This window comes from Phlebotomus papatasi, chromosome 3, assembly GCF_024763615.1.
Source record: "Phlebotomus papatasi isolate M1 chromosome 3, Ppap_2.1, whole genome shotgun sequence".
In the NCBI taxonomy this organism is placed as follows: domain Eukaryota; kingdom Metazoa; phylum Arthropoda; class Insecta; order Diptera; family Psychodidae; genus Phlebotomus; species Phlebotomus papatasi.
Window position 1 is genome coordinate 29,702,610 of NC_077224.1, and position 22,158 is coordinate 29,724,767.

Genomic DNA, 22,158 nt, shown 5'->3' on the forward strand with positions numbered 1-22,158 from the left:
GTTGCACAGCAATGTCAGGGTTGTTACTTCAATGCGCCTGACCATTTCCCAATATACATCTTATATAGCTCAATGTCACTCACACGCAGATGACCTATATTTTTATTCCTGAATAGAAAATTGCAACATTGTTAAACATCAATGTTTGTTTGTGCTGAGATTGAATTTTTACTTTGAGCATTGAAAAACTATTCAATAGCTATACATATGAATAATAAATAGTGATGAAATTCTATACTGTGTGATAATAATTGTGATACAATTTCTAGTATTGCTCAAAGTTATGGTATAGTTAAAAATTTATAGCGACAATTTGTGAGCTCTTGATTACTATTGAGCTTCTATAGAGACATTATAATTGAAATACAGGTCCTCACTTTCCTCATGCGTGTTGGGGTAAATTTTACTCAACCCCATGAATAAATGTTCTCCATAAAAGTATTACATAGTGTATTGAACCACTTGTTGCTTTCTTTGAAATTTTCATATATAAAACACCTCCATTCATGAAAATCCACTATAGAATATTCATGTAAATTACAATGCGCGCTATCCAAGTAAAACTTTCTTTTATTTCTACCAGGTTGTTCCAAAGGTTTATATATATAAAATGATGCAACAAAAATGCGCAATACGATTTTTAATTGTGTTTAATGAAAGAGCTTAGAGAGACTAAATAGAAGAAAAAAAAAGAAATTAATTTATGTCAACTTCTAATATGTTTATTTTTTAGATAATGCAATATATCAGAGTATTACTATTTGTATTTTTTCAGGGAATCTGAGCGATACAAAAGAGTGTTATGGCAAGATATTCGAGTAGGAGATTTAGTACATATATCTAATAATGAGACTGTGCCTGCGGATATTCTGCTCTTGCGATCAAGTGATCCCCATGGTGTTTGCTACATTGACACGTGTGATCTTGATGGTGAAACTAATCTCAAGAGGAGAGAGGTTGTGCGTGGATTTGCAGAAAAGCAACACTGTTTTTCAGCCAGCAAATTTGTCAGTCGCGTGGAAGTGGATGCACCATCAACAAAAATTTATCGATTTCACGGTGCCATGATTCATCCTACAGGTGAACAAGTTCCTGTATCCACGGAAAATCTCCTCTTACGGGAAAGTCGTCTTAAGGTAAGGAATAGAAAATTTGTTTTGTAATAGATAATTTATGTATTTTCTTCTTGCTTTTTTTTTACTACACCACAGGAAATACTTTTAAATATTGACACGACAAATTTTTTTTTCTATATAATATATATCAAAAAAAAACCTCCCTTCGTGACATGTGGCTGACGGTTACGCTTTTATTGGCCATAACTATTTAATTTGTGTTTTCGCGTCATAATTATAAGTTTCTTTGTACATATGTAGCGACATACATTATAAATAATACATAAAATGTGTTGATGTAATGTGACTATGCGAAATGAACAACATAGTGGGGTCTAGCTTATAATATGACAATATACTTTCCATGCCTTTTATTTAGAAGAAATTTACTAAGGACTAGTTAGTTGAGTTACCAAATTCTTATGAAAAAATAGACAATAATAGATAGTATTAACTGACATTGATCACATTGAATTTGATGTTAATATATTAAAAACCATCCCAGCTGACCATAAAAAAATATTTATAATTTACAAAAGATGTCCATTCTTATTTTGGCCTAAATGGTATGAATTTCAGTCCCTATTATTTTTCTTGGGAGCTTTTTTCATTGAATTGCAGAGTTAGAGAATTCTCCCACTTTACAAAAGTCTGAACATTTGCAGTGATTTTACAAAATTTCTTAGACCAATAGCTCCCATATTAATGCAAGCCATATGAAATCCTTAAAGTCCCTTTTTGTCCAGTTCATAATTCGGGAATACATCTTTTGCATATAAAGTTACAGCAATAACTTACGGCCTGTCTATACTTATGGCCTCATCGCAATTTTATTGCTCGAACTCCACAGAGAGAGCGGTATATTATAAAATTATAGTCCCTCGATTTTTTCACCCTTCAGAATTTCCACCAACATACCTCCAAGTTTCAGACGATTTCTGAGAAATGATGTCACGTTGTTTGTCCGTCCGGCCAGCCGTTATCACGCCTAGAGGCCAAACAGTTAGACATAGAGACTACACTGCGTGAGAGAAATCTGAAAAAGTTAAAATAACATTCCGGAAATGTTTATTTTATCTTGCAGTATTGATCCGAAATCGGTGTAAATGTTATGCTTTTTCGGTGTATTAGGGGTTAAAGCTACCCTTTTTCATGTTAATTTTACCCTTAAAAAGGTGTAAAATTGACATTAAAAAATGTTGATATATTTTTACACCTAAAAAGTGTTAAAGTTATGAGGAAAAAAAGTTAATCGCATCCCCATTTTTTTTCTCAGTGTAGGAACCATCTAGGGTCCCCTACATAACCCGCCAAGTCATTGCTCTACCTGCCGATTTTACTCAGAGGTTTTTTGAATTGTACCGGTATATTCTAGTACATTTAGAGAAAATCTACAGATTCTCAGCAGAATTTCTGCATTGGAAATTTGCATAGTCTCCATTGTCTCAACAAAAATTTTGTTGATTTATCAAGAAACTGTAGAAGTTACAAAGAAAATGGTATGCTCTGCTTAACAAACATTACCGATTAAACATTTTAGATGAGTAAAAAGATTCAAGACAAAAATACAAATTTCTTAAAAATCGCCAATCGAATGATACAAAAACACGAAATTTAGGTCGACATTGTGTTTAATGTTATCACTTTACTATTCTCCACTTTATAACACGACGTCGCAGATTTCTTTATTTTATGTAAACACTGTGATATCACCAAGAATAACACTATTGAATTTTATGCAGAAATCTTAAAAATAGGGGAATGTAGGCATGGTTCGTACACAGTGAACCTCCAATCGATGCCATTTTTTTCTTTGTTTGCAAAGATCTGCTTCGTCATTTCTAAGCCATAAAGATAGATAATAATTATTAACCTCATGAGACGAAATGAGAAATGGTCAACCAGCTCTTTGGGAGCAAGAAGAAGATTCATATGTGTGCGAAATGCAAACCATGCCTACATTCCGCTATAGCATCGTAGTCACGAGTTCGAGAATTTCGCAAAGCATGTGACTCAGCTACCTCTTTTTCCCAAAAAAAATTGTAATGTGTTATCATAACACATAAAATTATGCTTAATTTTGTGGTTCTTCGAAATTATTTTGTAACAAAAATCGAAGATTTTTGTGGAGGTTCCATAAGTATGAACAAGCTATAAGTAATATCGCCAATACCGTAATCCTAATTCATCACTCGGGTAATCATATCAGTAAAATTTTACAATTTTCGAACTTAGTGAAAAATAAGTGTATGTTCGTTTATTAAGAGATAGTTATTAATCATCTTATCGGGTATCAAGGGATTGATTAATTGTAGTGAGTATTGTCGCTGTGTGTTTCTATTAATAATTAAAGGCGATATTCCGTTATACCCAATTATTTAATTTGTAATTCCTTTATCGCCGTATTAAAATTTCGTTATACGTTCCTGTAGGGGAAGGGTTTCAGGCTTCTCACACACAGTAACTTCATATTTTTCTTCATATTTTTCATATTATTAGAATTTTGACTATATTATTACAATACTTCGTATTTTTCCCATATTGATTTAATGAATCTGACTTGATTCTTTAGGAAATGTGTGACTTAATACTAGCGATAGGGGAGACTGGGGCAAAAAGTCTCAAAACTGATATTTTATTTTTTTACAAGTTACTCTACGAGCGCTTCAAAAATGTCTAATTAGCGCAGTTTTATAGGAAATTTACCGCTCTAGAACTTTGTGAAAGTAATTTTCCTCTATTTTGTAAGGAAACACATTTATCGAGCCAATTTCTAAAAGGTAATTTTGTGACTATTTTCAAAAATGCTGGGGCAAATAGTACCAGACATTATGGTGGGTATTATCATATTTTGATTCGCTTCATTACAGGCTTCTGTAAATTTGAAAAAATACCTAGAAGACATATTTTCATAGAAAATTTATTCATCTACACCTTTGTAAAACACCGTTTTCTCTGCGAGAAAAGTGTGAAAACAACAAAAGTGCTTTTCAAGCTATTTTAGAAAAAAACACACACAAAAGACTGCAAATCGTTTGACCAATTCAAACAACAAGCGGCAAGACATGATAATGACGTTTCTTTTAGCCGTGAGGCATCATAAATTGCTTCGCTTTTTTGTTACTTTTTGTGTAATTCTAAAATAGATAGCGGATTCGTATTCAAAGAGTCCAAATTATTTAAAAAATATTCACCAGTGCATCAATTTTGGAAAATAAATAGGTAATAATTGTTATCTTCTGCAAGGAAAATATTTCAAAAATATGGCTAAAAATTTCGATATTTTTAATTTTCTAAATTCCTTGTTCGAATTCTAAGAAACTTACGACATTGAAGAAGATCTATGGAGGCTTTCTAAAGAAAAAAATTTGAGCCACTATCTTTTTTACCTTGGAAGATATTGAATTTTGAATTTTTCGATTTGTGACTTTTAGCCCCAGTCTCCCCTATTAGTTATTAGAATATATTGCCATAGAGGTCAGATTCTTTAATGTAATATGGAAGAAAATGCAAAGTATTCAAAGCTAGAATGTGTGCGCAACCTGAAAGCTTTCTCTTATATACAGTCTTAAGGGAAGATGAAGTATTTGGGCCTAAATGGGCAACCACTTTATTGTCAATGACTGATCAATCGTAGGCGAGTCTAACCTTACGCTACACAACAGAAATTGAATTCCGTGACTTTATTTGATTCTAAAAATCTTTCGATTTCCATCACAGAGAAATCCGAAAAAGTTAAAATAACATTCCGAATTTTATTTTACCCTGCAATATTGATCCGAAATCGGTGTAAATCGTGTAAACATTATGCTTTTTAGGCGTATTAGGAGTTAAAGTTTCCCTTTCTCATGTTAATTTTACTCTTAAAAATGTGTTAAATTAACATTAAAAAATGTTGATATATTTTTACATCTAAAAGGTGTTAAAGTTATGAGGAAAAAAAGTTAATCGCACCCCCGTTTTTTTCTCAGTGATAGATTCTGGCAGAAAAATGTGTCAATATTCTTGACTTGGTCAAACCCTTGTTGAAAAAAAAATTGTAACAACTGCGAGCACTGTTTCTAAAATATTAGTGATATTTTACTACACTAATATATTACTGTGACAAAAATTAGAGTTCAGATTAATGATGATGACGCTTTTTCATGGTTAATAATACAATAGACTATTGTTTTCCAAAACGATAAAAAAAAGAGAAAAAAACGTCTACCTCTTTCTACATGAAGTGAACATTGGGCAATTAACATTTATTTAGGCAGAGATATTTGCAATTTTATTGCTTAAGAAATTATTATGTATTACTTCTTGCACTCTAAATTGCGACCTTGTCGCTTTAAATAATTTAGTTTTTGCTTCATCGAATTTCAGTTGTTTCAAATTTCCTTTATTTATTTTTTTTCGTCTGGTGCAGAACACGGATTACGCCGAGGGATTGGTGGTTTATGCTGGTCACGAGACGAAGGCCATGCTTAATAACAGTGGTCCTCGCTACAAACGCTCACAGTTGGAACAACAAATGAACATTGATGTGATTTGGTGTGTGATTATCCTTTTAATATTGTGTGTTATTGGTGCTGTTGGATGTAAAATGTGGCTAAAATCCTTTGAGGGGATGATTGTGCCATTTTTACCCTTTGAAATTGTCCCAAGCTATGAGGGTCTCCTTACATTCTGGACCTTTGTGATAATTCTGCAGATAATGATTCCACTTTCGCTCTATGTGACAATTGAATTGTGTAAGATTCTCCAGGTGTATCATATTCACAACAATGTTGAACTCTATGATCCTCATACGAATAAGAGAACTGAGTGTCGAGCTATGAATATTACTGAAGAGCTGGGTCAGGTGCAGTATATCTTTTCGGATAAAACGGGCACACTTACGGAAAATAAGATGATTTTCCGACGTTGTACAGTCAATGGGATTGATTACAATCATCCGCCTAGTGAGTTGGAAAAGGAGTACCTGAAACCAGGTTCTCCTGTTCCTCCAGTCCTTGCCAATCCGACATTGTTTGAGGACATGACCGCTACTTTGGGTGATAGAGTCACGTACACTTCTAGTGCACAGCGCATCCAAGAATTTCTTCTAGTATTGGCTATTTGCAATACCGTAGTGGTTAGTGTTACACCTCATAGAGACCTCATGAATGCCAGTGGTGTGATCGAAGACGATCAAGGGGTAGCTGTGACGATTGTTCGACCCAATGATAGTATCACGAGTGATCAGAGAGGTCAGGCAAGTAGCCTGGGAGATCGATACACGCGCCTAGCTGAATCGCGATCTATTACACCATCACCCCCGCCTAATGTGACACTGAAGCAGCACGTGCCGTCGTTGTCGCCCATTCACAGTTCGGCTGAGTCATCTCCAGTGTCGGAAAGTCCAACGAAGATTCACCGGCAAATGCCAGTGAGTCCTACCATGAGAGCCAAATCCATTCTCTCATCCAAAATCAATGCCATATCCTCGGTGCTGAGGAACAAGCAATCTAGTCGGAGCAACATAGACAAGTAAGTTAGACATTAAGCTTATTCAAAAAAAAATCTAGAACTAATTCCCATCTTAAAATATTTAAATTTTGGCAATATTATGCCCTAGGCACACTTACGACTTAAGCTGAGAGATGGCTTAACGTACTTATAATAAAAATAATGATTTGGCCAAATTTCTATCAATTTCCCACTAACTAATCTGAGAAACAGATTATGCAGAAACTGATGGAAAAGTAATCAGGTAGTTATTTTTGTTATAATTACGTTAAGCGTTAAGCCGTTTTTCGGCTTAAGTCGTAAATGTGTCTAGAGCTTAAAATTCAGGAAAAATCAGTGAAATTTATTATTTTTCGTTGTGATTTTCAATTAACTATATATAGAGTTAATTTTTCTTCTAGGCATAATATTCAGAAGAGTTGTTTCAACTCTTCTTAGAAGAATACTTACTTTTGTTCTAAAATTTACATTAAAAAAAAGAATTTTAATAACTCTTAAAGCGTTAAAATAACTCATTTTAAAAATTAAATTAACTATTTTTAAGAGTAAAAATAATTCTTTTTGGGAGTTAAAATAACTCTTTTCCAAATCGCAAAATGAATAGATTGATCTCGCGGTCCCCATGTTATAACACACTATCATGTGATACACTGGACATGGCTTAATAAGACACTGCACAGTGGGACCAAGACGGCCAAAACCTATTTTTTTTCAACCATTTTTAATCGAATCAAAATTATGTTTATTTCATTTTGCGATAAATGAAGAACATTTTCCCAAATTTTCATTAAAGTCGGTCAAAAATTGTAGTCTATAGGGTAAATGGTGGAAAGCGAGACACTTAAGAAAAAATTCAATTTCAAATGCATTTTTAGACTGAATATCCGGGTAACAGTTGAGGAACGCTAATTACCAAGAACTTCCTGGACGTCCAACTAAAAAGAGGTTTTGTAAATTTCACAGACCCCTTTGCGCTGTCCAGCAGTTATAGCTTTAAAGCGGATGCAATTTTTAGCACATTTCAATTCCCCATCCGCCCAAGTCCTTTTCCACTTGCTTTGGGAGTTCTGTAGAGGATCCTATTTGTCTTTCTCCAAGAGTTTTTGCGATATTTACTATCCATTCTGTCAGAAAAAGTGGTCTTCGGAATCTAGAAATCCTTGCAGCCTTTTCCAGGAGATTTTCGCCTTATCAGCTGCTAACTGCTGTTCCAACTATTTCTCCGGGTACTTAAGGATCTTTGTCGTCCTTGTTAACATGATTTCACTGCACAAAACCACCAAATTCATTCACAAAATCAACTTGTCCAAGATTTCATAAAACTTGTTTTGAATGCAACACGAAATTAAATCACTTTTCTATCCTTTTTAAATGTAATATTTCACAAATATTTTTTATTCACCTTTTAAATGGATGTATGTCCTTCGATTTTCACTACGAACTTAATAATATTTCACAAATTATGCCGAAAAATCAAACAAAACACTTTGATATTTTCCTAGCAACTTCCATAAGAAACAGAGAAAATGACAACTACCGTGTCAAGGTTATGAATATCACGCATGCAATACATTTTTTAAATTCTTCTTGCAAGTCACCCTTTTATTGTTTTATAACGATTTTTGCATTTTTAACTTCTAAAATAATCATAAAATTAGGTTTAATAATCTTTTTATCGAAAATTGAAATATTTAATTGATTTATTATCAAGTTTTTAAAGAGGTGTCTCACATTCCACACTGCTTTGTCCAACTTTCCAAACTGTCTCGCTTTAAGCCAATTACCCTAGAGATTCTTAAAGTCACCTTTTTAGAAATTTTTTCGTCATTTTTGGCTTTTTAGCGACGTTTTCATGGACTCTAATTGATATAGCCAAGTGTACTTTTCTAAAGAAATGCCATATTTATTCAGAAGACATATCACTGAATGCAAACTGACCATTTAAAATTGTCCTCATAAGGATTTACAAGGTCTTCGATTCCTATAAATGCGTATTACTTGAAATAAATTTCAAATTCTTAAGATTCATCAAAGGTTCTACTTATGAAGCCACTACTTGCCGCTATTCTGAAAAGCTTTTTTTTCCTTCAAATTTAATCTACTTTCAGGAAATACTAACCTCATTTTGCCCAAAGTTGCCCGGAGACCCTTCCAAAGCAATTTTCTGAGACTATGCACACCCAGAATGAGGTTTTTTTTTAGTATCTAGGAGCAAAGGGATTAAAGATAGAGACTTGATACCTTAGGAGTACCCCCATAATTCGACCCAAGAATCGTTAACATGCCTCTCACTTACCTGCCCCCCACCCACTTTCGCCCTTTTAACCGCCAAAACCATGTTTTTTGGGATTTCTCGAATTTCTGGTTTTTACGATTTTTTTCATTTTTGGATATGCTTTAGAGATTGTTTAAGGTTAATATGTTTCAGAGATAATTTTAGGATTATATATGTGCATAAGAATTACTTTTAATAACGGGTTTTCAAAGTAATAGAAGTTTAAAAAAGCTCTAGAGAGCGTATTTCTTTACCGCATGGTATCATGTTTGGACTCGTCAGAAAGGTTTTGGAATTTCTGACAAGTCTGAAGCGGTTTTAATCGGTTATGAACCGGTAATGAACCGATTCATAAATCACTCAAAAGATCCCTCAAAATATAGTTTAAGATAGAATTGATTTTTGGACCAAAATTACCTATCGGTTACGAATCGATTTATTACTAGTTCATAACCGATTGGAGTCGGTTCAGGCTTATCAAGAATTCCAAGGCATTTCCAACAAGCCCAAACATGATACCATTCGGTTGAAAAATACGCTCTTCTCTAGGGTCTTTTTGCCCTTTGACCTTGAAAAACCGTTATTGGGAATGGCTCAATGGTATTGTCGTTTAACGGCGAAATGTTCGCCTGGGTAATCTCTAAAACATATCCAAAAATTAAAAAAAAAATCGTATCACACGTTTTCGAGCAATCACAAAAATACATGGTTTTGGTGGGGAAGGGGTGGGGTGGGGGGAAAATCGAAGGTATCATAACAGTCCTTGGGTCGCCTTATGGGGAGTCTTTCGAAGATTCCAAATCTCTATCTCTAACCGTTTGCCTTACTAAATATGATTTGTTGGTGTTCGTGCGCCCTGTGTACGTGTTACCCCCCCTTTCCCCTATGAATTTTTTTAAAAATTTTTATGGTCAAAAATGAATTCAGGGACCCCAAATTACCTATATATGACCTTCTTGCCTCAGAGTTAGGGTTTTGGCCGAAATTTGTATGGAGTGGCCCCACTGTGCACTGTTAGGGGGAAGTGGGGCACCTTTGAATTGGAGCATCTTTAAAATTGGGCTTTTTCCTTCTATTTTTAAAAGGAATTGAGGTTTTATCATAATGCAATTTAGTATCACAATTGGTTTGTGGATCTTACATATAGTACTTCGTACGTAAACTCCGGCTTAATAAAAGTAGAAGAAAAGACCCCAATTTCAAAAGTGCCCCACTTCCCCATATTTATATTTTTATTTAATATAATCCATATATGAACTTTGCCAAACTAAAATCGTATTGGTTGAAGAATATTCTTAAATCGAAAACATTTAAGCTTATTCTTCAGTCGAGATGAAATTTGACATCGAAAAAGAGTAATAAATACATCGATATCCTTCGAGTTACTATTAAACTTGGAAGTCGGCATTAGTCAACCTCTATTTACAAAGAAATTGAAATTACTAAAAGAAAAAAAAATACGGGAAAATTGTTGAGGAATTAGGCACTATACTATAATATACTTAAGATGGATTTGAAAAAAGTGACCTAAATTTACCTGCAAATACAGACATCAATCCATTGAATCCACTGATAGCGTCTAAAGTGACTAAAAGTGTTAATTAAATTTACACTGAATTCATTCGCTTTTTTCATTATCTAATTTTATCAAATTGTTCACTTTGGAAAGTGAGTTCATGACCCAATTTCCGTGCAGATTTCGTGCGAAAATGTGCAATATAATTTTGGTAGCGTGACTAAGGAAGTGGGGGGCAACCTTATAATATGCATATATGAGTAAGACAAACAAAATGTGGTTATGAATGGGTTTTTTTTTGTCAATTCTCTCTTTCATAGTAAGTCACAAATTTCACCGTTGAGAAATCAAGTATCGTCACAACAGTCTCCATCGAATGGGAGACCAATCTTTGAGGCTGAAAGTCCTGATGAATTGGCTCTAGTCAATGCTGCATACACATATGACTGTTGCTTGATAAATCGTAGTCCTAATCACGTTCTCATGAACATCCCAAGTGTGGGTGTTGCCGAATATGAGGTGCTGAAGATATTGCCTTTTGACTCTTCTCGGAAGTGTATGTCAGTAATTATTAGGCGCAATGGGACGCAAGAGATTATCCTATACACAAAGGGCGCGGATAGTTCTGTGATGGCCTGTCTCACACCATGTTCACCGGACTCAGTTGAGGGGCATCTGCGAGAGAAGACACAACAGCAATTGGACCTATATGCTAGGCAAGGTCTACGTGTGCTGGTAATGGCCAAGAGGATACTCAGTTTGGCAGAGTATACAGATTGGACTACGAGGCACAAGGAGTGCGAGATGACATTGGAGAATCGTGAGAAGAAGGTGCGCGATTCATTTGTGAGTATCGAAAAGAATCTTACACTGTTGGGTGCCACGGGCATTGAGGACCGTCTGCAGGATGGTGTACCAGAGACACTATCATCACTTTTGTCGGCTGGAATTGTGATTTGGGTATTGACAGGTGATAAGCCAGAAACTGCCATAAATGTGGCGTACTCGGCCAAACTATTCAATCCACAAATGGAGCTCTTAAGACTGACTGCCCGTTCGCGGGATGCCGCCGAGACGTCCATTATGTTCTATCTATCGGAGATTGAGAGATCCTTCACTGAAGGTCCCAGTGGAAGTCGTGCCAAGGCGAGAGCTTTAGTCGTAGACGGCAAAACGCTTACTTTTATTTTGGATCTTAGGTCAAATTTGACAAAGCCATTTTTAAGATTGACCAAATACTGCGCGTCTGTGCTCTGTTGCCGCTCAACTCCATTACAGAAAGCCTTTCTTGTAAAAGTTGTAAAGGAAGAACTGCAAATGAGGACCCTTGCCATTGGAGACGGGGCCAATGATGTTTCCATGATTCAGGTGAGTTGTAGAAAATTGCCTTTATATACACAAAAACAATTAAATATTTTTTTTAATTTTAGCATATTGACTAATAATCTTTTGTTTGACACCTTATCCATGAAAAAAGGTGCAGATAACCAATTTTCATGTCCAAAATCTCCAATTAATCTTAGTTCTGAATATTGACTTGTAATAAAATATTTCAACAAATATTCAGGAAAATATAGAGTTCTAGTAGACTAAACGAGTTTGAGAACTCAAAAAATTTCCAACTTTGGGTTTGTTCAAGGGGGAGATATTAGGGTTGGAAGTGGTGTATGGTTAAAAATGAAGTGCTTGGAAGTCTTTGAAAGTGGAAGTGCCCGAATATAAGGTCTTTTCTGCCTGATTCCGTATTTTTCGGACTTACGCTAATTTTAGTTGAGATTTTTAATTCGAACGGCAGTGTAATTTGAAAAGATTTTTTTTTGACATTTTACAAGTTCGATTATGACAATGGAATGGGGCAAATAAGCTCAAATTTATTACAGCCTAATTTGTGTAGTAATTTTTCCGAGGAAATATTCACCTGAATAATAATTTTCTTTAATTTTTACGTGAATTTCAAATTCAAAATTGCTCGTAAATATAGTAGACTCTCGCTAATTTGGCTCTTTTAAGATCCGGTTTACTTTATAATTCGAGCAGCAGTTGAATTTGAAAAAAGTTTGTTGACATTTTTCAAGTTTGATAATGATTTTATCAAATGAAGCAAATATGCTAAAATTTGCTATGGTTTGTCTTAGTTTTGATGTGGATTTTGCGTTATTAAGAGGTTTTCATGAAATTTGTAATAGTAATGAGCATGCAAACTCAATATGAGTATGCATATTAACAAAAAAAAATCGTTGCAGTTCAATCAGTTTGATGCACAAATTTCTCTCTAATTCGGTTGATTTATCGATCCCAAATGCCCGAATTTGAGAGAGTCTACTGTAATGACATAGCTATTGCAATTGTCTTTGAATCCTTGCTCTAAAAATGATTAAAAGTGGCTTTGAAAATTAAGAAATAGGGATTTATTCTTCGAAACATCAAATCCGATTTAAACGGTCTCTAATATTGATGGTGAGATTGTGAGTATCCTAGTGCAAGAAAATTTTTCTATAACAATTGAAGAGATTATTAAAATAATGGAAAATAATAATTCGATCGTATTTCGCTTTGTAGAAAAGCTTGCGATGTGTTTAAAAACTCGCTACATGGGTACCATATTTTTCACGGAAAGGAATAAGAGAAACTGTGGCCATATTTCTCCTGATATGTTGCTATAAAGATCCTTTTCTGAATCGTGATTGATTGGCGACAGGTGATGAGAAATTTCTCTAATATAACAATAACGGAAAAGGTCCTGGGAAAAATAGCCAAGTTTGGTGCAAAAGTTAATTAGCAATCATTTAAAACCTTTCCCAAGAATGCAAAATGTTTTAATTTTAAAGGATTTTGAAGACAAGGAGAGAATTAAGTTTAATAAAAAATGAAGACACTTCTAAAGTGCTGAATTAGTTGTTGTACTCGTACTTTTGGTCTTTACAGACTTTCAAACGCAGTTTCAATTGTTACAAACTACAATACATTTTTGAAAAAAAAACTCTTTTCCAAAAGTAGCTTCACTGGTCTCTTATGAAAATACAAAATAAGTATGCAAGAATACCTGACGCTAGAAATTCAAAATATAAGCAAAATGTTAATAATATACGTAATAATAAATTTTTTAAGATATTTTTTAAAGTTTTCTTAACTAGATTTCTCATCAGATTAAATAAACTATTTATTTCTAAGTATGAGAAGTCCAGGAAGTGCTGGAAGTATTGCAGAATTTTCGAGAGTGTTGCGAAACTTTGGAAGTGCGAAGGGCTATTTCATACAAATTGTGGAAATGCCTGGAAGTGGTGTACAGTACACATTTTCACCCTAATATCTCCCCCTTGGGTTTGTTTAATGTCGAACTATGTCAGTTCTACAAATCACCTGAAATCCATCCCATAGTAACTAAAGTCTAATTTTTAGACCATCTTTAAGTGCTAGAATTAAAGAAAAGCTTATGAAAAGCATGCATGTAAAGTCACTCGTATCCACGGTAATATTTGGTTAAGTAAAAAGTTCTGAGCTCTTTTAACCCTCTAACAATATTTTCTCTAATATGCAAAAAAAAGTAGTTAAATAATTTTGTCTATGGTAATTAATGGTCCAATAAACTCAAGAAAACCATCCGTTTTTCATTATCTCTTTCCGTTTGAGCGCCAGGTGAGAAAAGGTAAAGACCGCCTGGAGGCGGTCATTTCTGTTTAAGGCATCAAAAGACTGAAATATTTTTATTGAAAAATAGTGAACAAATAGTAAAATAAATGAATTTTAAACCATTTTTATGGATGAATGTTCTATGATTATCTAAAAAATGATAAATTTTAAGAAAAAACGTTTAGAATTTTTAGAATTAGACGTTAATGTAGCTCAAGGTGTTTCAATGAGACTGATTTTAAATTAATAGGTCGCAGGCTAGGTATGAAAACGTCACTTTCTTGTGTAATTTGAAGGTCCTTTGAAATACATTGCTCATCTTCTGGTTTTATTTCACGATCTGGGGCATTAAAGGATGAATTAGGGAATTCATCATCACTGTTGAAGTCTGCTTCTTTATCAATTTCACTAAATTCGCAGAAATAGACCATTTTACTCATTCTGGGCAGTCTTCGTGTACTATGAATTGTTTTCCATGATTAATATATTGCAAAATAATAATATATTTTACCATAATAACCAAAAGAATTAAATAAAAAGTTCAGTAATTTTTGAAAATTTTACGTTTGAACCGATAACACAGCCCACAGGCGGTCTTTCTTTTTTTTCTTCTTAAACTCATAATTTTAGTTTTTTTCTCATTTATCAATAGGAATATACAAACTAGAATAATTTATCTTTCAGAAAATAATATTCTTACTACAGTTAGATTACTTTAAAATATTTTTTTGCACTTGAAAACGAAAAATGTCGCGAACGACATTTTGTTGTTTTTTTTCTGACCTGTCACATAAAACTGAAGATGGTAACCGAACAAAAGGACAAAATGAGTTCAGCTTCAGAAAATATGTTAGTAAGACTATAACTGAGGACACTAGATATTTTAACTTCGAGTAAGTAATATTATCGCAGTGAATGCGTTTTATAGAATGACCGCCTTGAGGCGTTCTTACCTGATAGAGGGTTAAGCTTTATTTTGAAGATAAAATTAACATAATTAAGAATATCCGATTTAGATTTAAATCCGATTTAGATCCAATATGCGCCAGCAATTTGATAATTCCACGATTCAAAAAGTCCTCATCCCTATTGGTAAAAGCAACTTCACTAGTTCATTATCACAAATCCCTCGTGACGACAGTCTTTGTATCATCAAGAAAATTTTGCAAGAGCTTGAAAATGAGGAAATCGTTTTGTGCCAGGTTTTGACTATACAGCGATAGAACTTCCCATCCAAGCTCTCAGGGCAGCGCCTCTGGTGCGTCGTTAAAGATGTGTACGAGTGTACGGCTCTGCTTTGCCTTGATGGAACACAACAGAATTCTTATTGGCCAATTCCGGGTGCTTCTGGTTTATTGCCTACTTCAATCTGGTTAGTTATTGACAATAGAGATCTGAATTGAACGTTTGGCCATTGGGCAGCAGCAGCAGCAGCAGCTCATAGTTTATAATTCCCTTTTGAACCCTTAGAACACACAGTCAATAATTTTTTTTATCACAAATCCGGGCTTTTCAATCGTTTGACTCAGATCATCATCTTCGGCCTACGATTTTTTCCGACTTTTATTGTCATATGTGACGCATTTTTCATCGTCAGTCACCGTCCATTTTAAAAATAAGTCGATACCGTTGCGTTTCAGTAAAAAATCGGAGAAATCCATTCGGTCCAAGAGGTTCTTTTTCGACAATTCGTATGGCGCCCATACATCTAGCTTCTTCCTAGGACAAGCCTTATGGCCTCTCTACTCACTAGATAAATTTATGGCCATATTGAAGCAATTTTCTTACGCTTGTGTAGGAAAAACTTTTCAATGGACATAAATTTCTCTAGTGTATAGAGATGCCATTATGAAAATTGTTTTACACTGTTTTCCGGCTAATCTTTAGTTGTTGGGCGTAAAATAAGCACTCACGTTCCGGTAACTCGAAGATTTCCATGATTTTATTGACATTTTCGACAATTGGCCTACCAGAGTGCATCAACTTTAATATAATTTTAATAATACGGAATAATTTGGACCATTGCTTTGTTGTTGCATCAGTGGATTCATAAAAAGCACATTTTTTGGTCGCCTGTTTCGCTTTTTTTTTAAACTTTGTTGTAGTAATACTAAAGAACATATTGCATCTTCTCTTATGGCATCTACACACTAGAGAAATTTTTGTCCATATTGAAGAGTTTTTCCTATACAAGCATAGGGAATTTGCTTCAATATGGACATAAATTTATCTAGTGTGTAGAGGCCATTAGTTTACCTTTATTTTGGAAAGCTGTAACTTAAAGCACAACTGGCCTCACGAAATATGTACAAAACAAAACTGTCAAAGAACTTATTTTAAAAATTCTTGTCACATTGAAAACACTGCTTAGTAGGACCTGAAAAATTTTATGTATAACCTTAAGATAATGTTCAGTAGAGACATCTTGCAAAAAGGTCTCAGAACTTTTTACTTCACCTAATATTTCAATTATTTCAAAAATACGAGAATTTTGTTATGATGTAAATTCCTATTTGGTGGATTGACTATTTGGACAGCTTTATATATAATGTAGAAAGTTTTAGGTATGACATAATAATAATAATGTTGGCACAACGTTCCAAAGAGGAACTTAAGCCTTCCCGCAAGACGAGTTCAAAACATCGATTATTCACACAGAAAAATTTTGATTCGAAATTTTAGAATATAAGATCCTGGGAACTTAAATTGGACGTGAATCCCCGAGGCGTTTCAGTTTAGAAGCTCTGAGCGAAAGAAATGGGCTAGAATCCCTAGCTCTTTCAAGTTAAGAGATCGGGAACTTAAGTTCAGCATTAGATGGAAAATGAAAAATGTCTACAGATTTGCAAATTGCAACTAAAACTAAATGATCAAGGATTTAGAATTAGGGCATTGGCATTCATTGGATGGGATTTGAAATTAAATTTCTGGGTGTTTCTGTTTAAAAATTTTCCATTTTTCTGTGTATACACTATGCAACAAATTGACAACTTTTTTTTGGCACACGGAACTCAAATAGTACGTTTGGTAGAGTCGAGTCTCCTGATCAAGAATCTGTTCTTGGTTTTGCTCCTATACGTCACAATTTTCTTTAATTAATTTTTTTGTTTTTGCTGTTTTGTCTCATATTATAAATTATTCATCCGGTTCTAATGTACAGAACTTAATAAATGGACATCCGTTGGAAAGGTAAGTAGTTGTGCTTCAACATGAAAATGATGTGATATTTAAAAAAAAAAATCATTGGGGGGCAGAAGAACAAAATCTAACTAAAATTTCTCAAAAATGGCCTAAGAAAGCAACTTTTGAAAAATCATATAAAACTAAACTAAGCAAAAGGGACAGATAATCCTAACCGGCTTATGTAGGTGAGATTCTTAACGTGAGCTAACTCGGAGTGCATGCAAATTCGATTTAGAGCTGAAATTGTGAGTCGCCATTCAGTTATCTTGAATCAAATTCGTGAAATTATACAAATTTTGTATTTAAACCAAAATATCAAGGATTTGGATGAACTGACAGAAAAGTGTTATATGGGTGAAATGTAGACCAGAATGTTCTCTATAATTTTGCCGTAGAACTTGAACTCATCGATTACTCAGAAGCCAAGATAAGCGAGGTTTTTTGTTTCTTAACTCGTTTTTTCATCCAGAGTGCCCCAAGTAGTCATTTGTTGAACTTCAACTATATCAAAGAATTGTTGTATTTTGTGGGACTTTCCATTTAAACCCCTCATATCTCCGGTTCTGTTTTAACCACAGCGCACATACGCACCATTTTGGAAACGTCCTAGACTGGATTACAACATACTAAAATTTCATTAACTTGCACAATGCCGTTTTTGAGAAAAGTGACTTTGAATTTCGATGAATTTTGACGCTATCACAGCGCCACCTGTGGTGAATTTTTGAACTTCCATCTGAAAGTGCTCATTGAGGCGAAACCAAAAAGGTAAAATTTAGGTCGCTATGTTAGTTAGAACCGGAGATAGAGGCCGGTCAATGTTCGAACTTTGACCCCTTATAGCTCGGGTCAGGGGTTTTAGATCGACTTAAAGTTTTTTTGTTTGATAGGTATAATCAACGGCTACAACATACTAAAATTTCAGCCCGATGCACAATGGAATTTTTGAGTTATTTAACTTATAAGATTTAAAAATTTTCTTTTTAATAATAGCGCCCCTAGCGGTGGTTTTATGAACTTGCGATGTTAGAAGGGGAAGTGGCATTTCACGAGAGCTTTCCAAAAAGCTCTCACTTTTTAAATTCTGACAATTAGAACCGGAGTTATGGCCATTTTAAGAAATTTTTTTGGACCCTTATAGCTCGGGTCAGGGGCGTCGGGGGACCTTAAGTTTGGTATTGATGGAAAGCTCTAAGGCCCAGCTATAATATACTAAAATTTGAGTTCGCTCGATACCATAGGGGCGGAGCTATTGAGAAAGCAAAAAAGGGGGATCTTCAAAATGGCGGAAGGGGTGGGGGGTCTATGCACCAAGTTGCAATTTTCACCCGATATATAACCTTGCCGAAAACCGCAAGTCGATATCTCTTTTAGTTTAGGAGCTATTAAGCTCCAAAGAGCGGCCGGCCGGGCGGCCGGGAACGTAAATTAGCCACATATATATTCGTGATCAGGAAGTGGCGAAACACATTTTGGCCAAGTTTGAGGTCGATCGGACGACATGAAATTTTTTTAGGATTATAGTAGGTGAGATTGTTAAGAATCTCACCTAATATTAATGTACTCTCTTCAGTACACAATAGATTCCACATTGGACTACATTTTTGCCATAGAAGACATCCTGCTCCGATACCTCTTTGGAATGTATGGGTGAAATGTCCGCTAGGATGGTTTCTAAAACATATTCAAAACTGAAAAGCATCGATGGTTTAGTTCTTCAGATATTCCTAAAAGAGTGGCTTCTGGTGGGGAAGAATAGACGTTGGGATGAGATTGAAGTGACATTTGGATTCCTTGGATCAACTTATGAGGGGGGGGGGGGGTACTCAGAACATTCCAAGTCGACATCATCATCAGTTTGTTGAGAAAATAAGTTTTTTGGCAAAAATTTGCTGATTTCGTGTTTTTTGAAAATGACTAAAATCAAAAAATAAGGCAGTTAGAGGTATTGGAGCAGGATGTCTTCTATGACAAAAATGTAGTCCTAAGCGGAGTCTATTGTGTGCTGAAGAGATTACATTGATATTTAGTTCAGTTTAGTTTATATGATTTTTCAAAAGTTGATTTCTTAGGCCATTTTTGATAAATTTTATTTAAATTTTGTTCTTCTGCCCCCCAATGATTTTTTTTAAATATCACATCATTTTCATGTTGAAGCACAACTACTTACCTTTCCAACGGATGTCCATTTATTAAGTTCTGTATACTAGAACCGGATGAATAATTTATAATATGAGACAAAACAGCAAAAACAAAAAGAAATTAATTAAAGAAAATTGTGACGTATAGGAGCAAAACCAAAAACGGATTCTTGATCAGGGGACTTGACTCTACCAAACGTACCATGTGAGATCCGTGTGCCAAAAATCGTGTTGCATAGTGTTATTTTTCTTATACAGGGAAGGGATTATCAGTCCCATGCCCCATGGAATCAAATGCAGTGGAGCTCATTGGATGTAATTCAAACACCTTTAACGCCAGAAAAATTCCTGGTGATCAAAAGGGAATTCGAATGCGGAACACTTGCATCTTAGAAAGAATGCTCTACCGTTTGACCCATTGAGTGCCCATTAGGTGTGAAAATGCCTTTCTAAAACGATCAAAGAAGTTTAAGAATTGTAGGATTAGCGAGAAAAGCCCGATAGATATTGGGCTTCATAGAGGATTTTGCTATTTATTTGTCTGTTAAGAGTTAAATTGAAAAATATAGGAAAATTTCAGTAATAAATATATAACAAAAAAAATCTTTCTAAAGCGCAAATGACTATTAATTTCTTTGGATAATAGTTTTTATGCTGATTGTTTATTTTTACCAAATTTCTAGATGGCTGATGTTGGTGTGGGAATATCAGGGCAGGAGGGTATGCAAGCAGTTATGGCTTCAGATTTTACGTTATCGCGATTTCGCCTGCTGGAAAACTTACTCCTAATCCATGGATTTTGGTGTTATGATCGTTTAGCAAGAATGATTTTATACTTTTTCTACAAAAATGCGGTAATTTATTTAATGTCATTTTTAGGTATATTAAGAGAAAAGTTAATGTATTTCTTTTTTTTTTTTAATTTTTAGACTTTTGTCTTTCTAATCTTTTGGTATCAGCTCTTTTGTGGATTTTCTGGTGCTGTGATGATTGATCAGATGTACCTGATGCTGTACAATCTGGTCTTCACATCATTGCCTCCTCTGGCTATTGGTGTTTATGATAAGTGCGTCCCGGAGGATTTACTTTTCAGTTTGCCCCAGTTATATCGATATGGGCGCTTGGGAAAGGCTTACAAGCCACATACCTTTTGGTTGGTGATGCTAGAATCATTGTATCAGAGTCTGGTAATTTTCTTCGTGGCTGAAGCCACTTATTGGGACTCTGACATTGGCATATGGCAATTTGGAGCCACAATTGCCACTTCAAGTCTCATCACCATGCTCCTTCACTGTGCCATCGAGATTAAATCATGGGTGAGATGCCGAATTCTTACGCTTTTTTTTTCTTTGCTTTCTCTGTGTGTAAATTTATGTGCTGTGTCCATTAAAATTCTGGTGGTTGGTGAGGCCGAAGGAGGTTGAAAAGAGCATTTATTTGAGCATTATTCTATTTTCAGACAATTCTACATGTGCTGTCTATAGCCATTAGTTTGGGAGCATTTTATGTGTTTTCGATCTTCTACAATTCGGTCTGTGTCTCCTGCCTCGGCCTTCCCTCCAGTTATTGGGTAATTCAGACCAGCATGAGTACATCAACTTACTGGTTAATTTCACTTCTTACGGCCATTTTGGCAGTGCTCCCAAAGTGAGTATAATTTTTCATTTTGTTCTTACCTCTAAATTTTCCAACTAGACACATTTTAGCCAAATCGGAAAATTTTCTGCTACTTTTTCTTCTACTATTATGATTTCAAAGTTTATTTGAAATTTTCATGAGATTCAATAGAATTCATATTGAAGCATTAAATCGCAGATTAGGTATAAATATCTACAAAAATAACAGATACACAATAATAAATATATTTTCTTCAAGGTTTCCTCACAGGCTCAGTGTTTCGTTTTGACTTTTATTTACAATACTTATTTCTTGTTTGACACATACCTGGAAAATCCACATAAAACCAAAAACAAAAAAAACTTTAAGGTCATTTGAAAAATTTCACATTTTTACATTTTTTTTTAATTTGTAAGATTGTCTCTATTTGTTATATTTGCTAAAACAAATATCTTTTAATTAACACTAAAATATTTATAGTAGTTTCACGTGCTATCTGACTAACTGAAAAAATATTATTATTACTATTATATTTTTATGAAATATTACGTTAGTTTAATCAGCATTTGTCGTAACTTTTCTGTTCAGCTTAATTATTGCTAGAACTCCTCAGAGAGAACAATATAATCTTTCGATTTTTCTACATCCCCACCCTCTCCCCCGTCCCTGGGGATCACTTTTTTCTCCACAAATCTGAAAAATGACGTTACACTGTTTGTGCGTCTGCCCGTTATTACTCAGAGGCCAAACGGTTAGAGATAGGGATTTAGGATTGGGACCTATAGAGAACGCCCCATAAGTCGACCTTGGGAGCATTTACATATCCCTCATTCGCCCCCCCCCCTATTCACCACTCTTCTTCACCTCCAAAGCTATATTTTTTTTAAATTGCTCGAAAATGCTTCGTGAAATGTTTTTTTTATTTTTTATTTTTATGAATCGCGTCCATATACGAAAATCCCGTTGAATCATTACTAATAGCGATTTTTCAAAGTTAACCCTTTAAGGACGATTGGAACACCGGTGTCCCATAAAGAAAATAATTTTTCCTGACTACTTAACACTAACTAAAAGTGTCACGGAGGGACCAAGTGGCAGCCGCTGCCATTTATCTAATTTTACATAATATTTTGATATTTTTACTTAAATTTAAACATTTGGAGTTTTAGTCAGTTCTTTTCTGGTGTC

At 34.6% G+C, this 22,158-nt stretch overlaps 1 protein-coding gene across 2 annotated transcripts in view; it reads left to right on the top strand.

Annotated features, from left to right (window-relative positions):
* Window positions 1–22,158, top strand: part of LOC129807513 (phospholipid-transporting ATPase VD) — a 49,829-nt gene that overhangs the window by 24,286 nt on the left and 3,385 nt on the right. For both annotated transcript variants that reach the window (XM_055856816.1, XM_055856817.1), the window contains exons 2-7: window positions 776–1,136; window positions 5,527–6,629; window positions 10,720–11,767; window positions 20,037–20,207; window positions 20,283–20,669; window positions 20,813–21,000. In XM_055856816.1, the coding sequence (XP_055712791.1) occupies window positions 776–1,136; window positions 5,527–6,629; window positions 10,720–11,767; window positions 20,037–20,207; window positions 20,283–20,669; window positions 20,813–21,000 (3,258 nt within the window). The remainder of the gene's footprint in view (window positions 1–775; window positions 1,137–5,526; window positions 6,630–10,719; window positions 11,768–20,036; window positions 20,208–20,282; window positions 20,670–20,812; window positions 21,001–22,158) is intronic.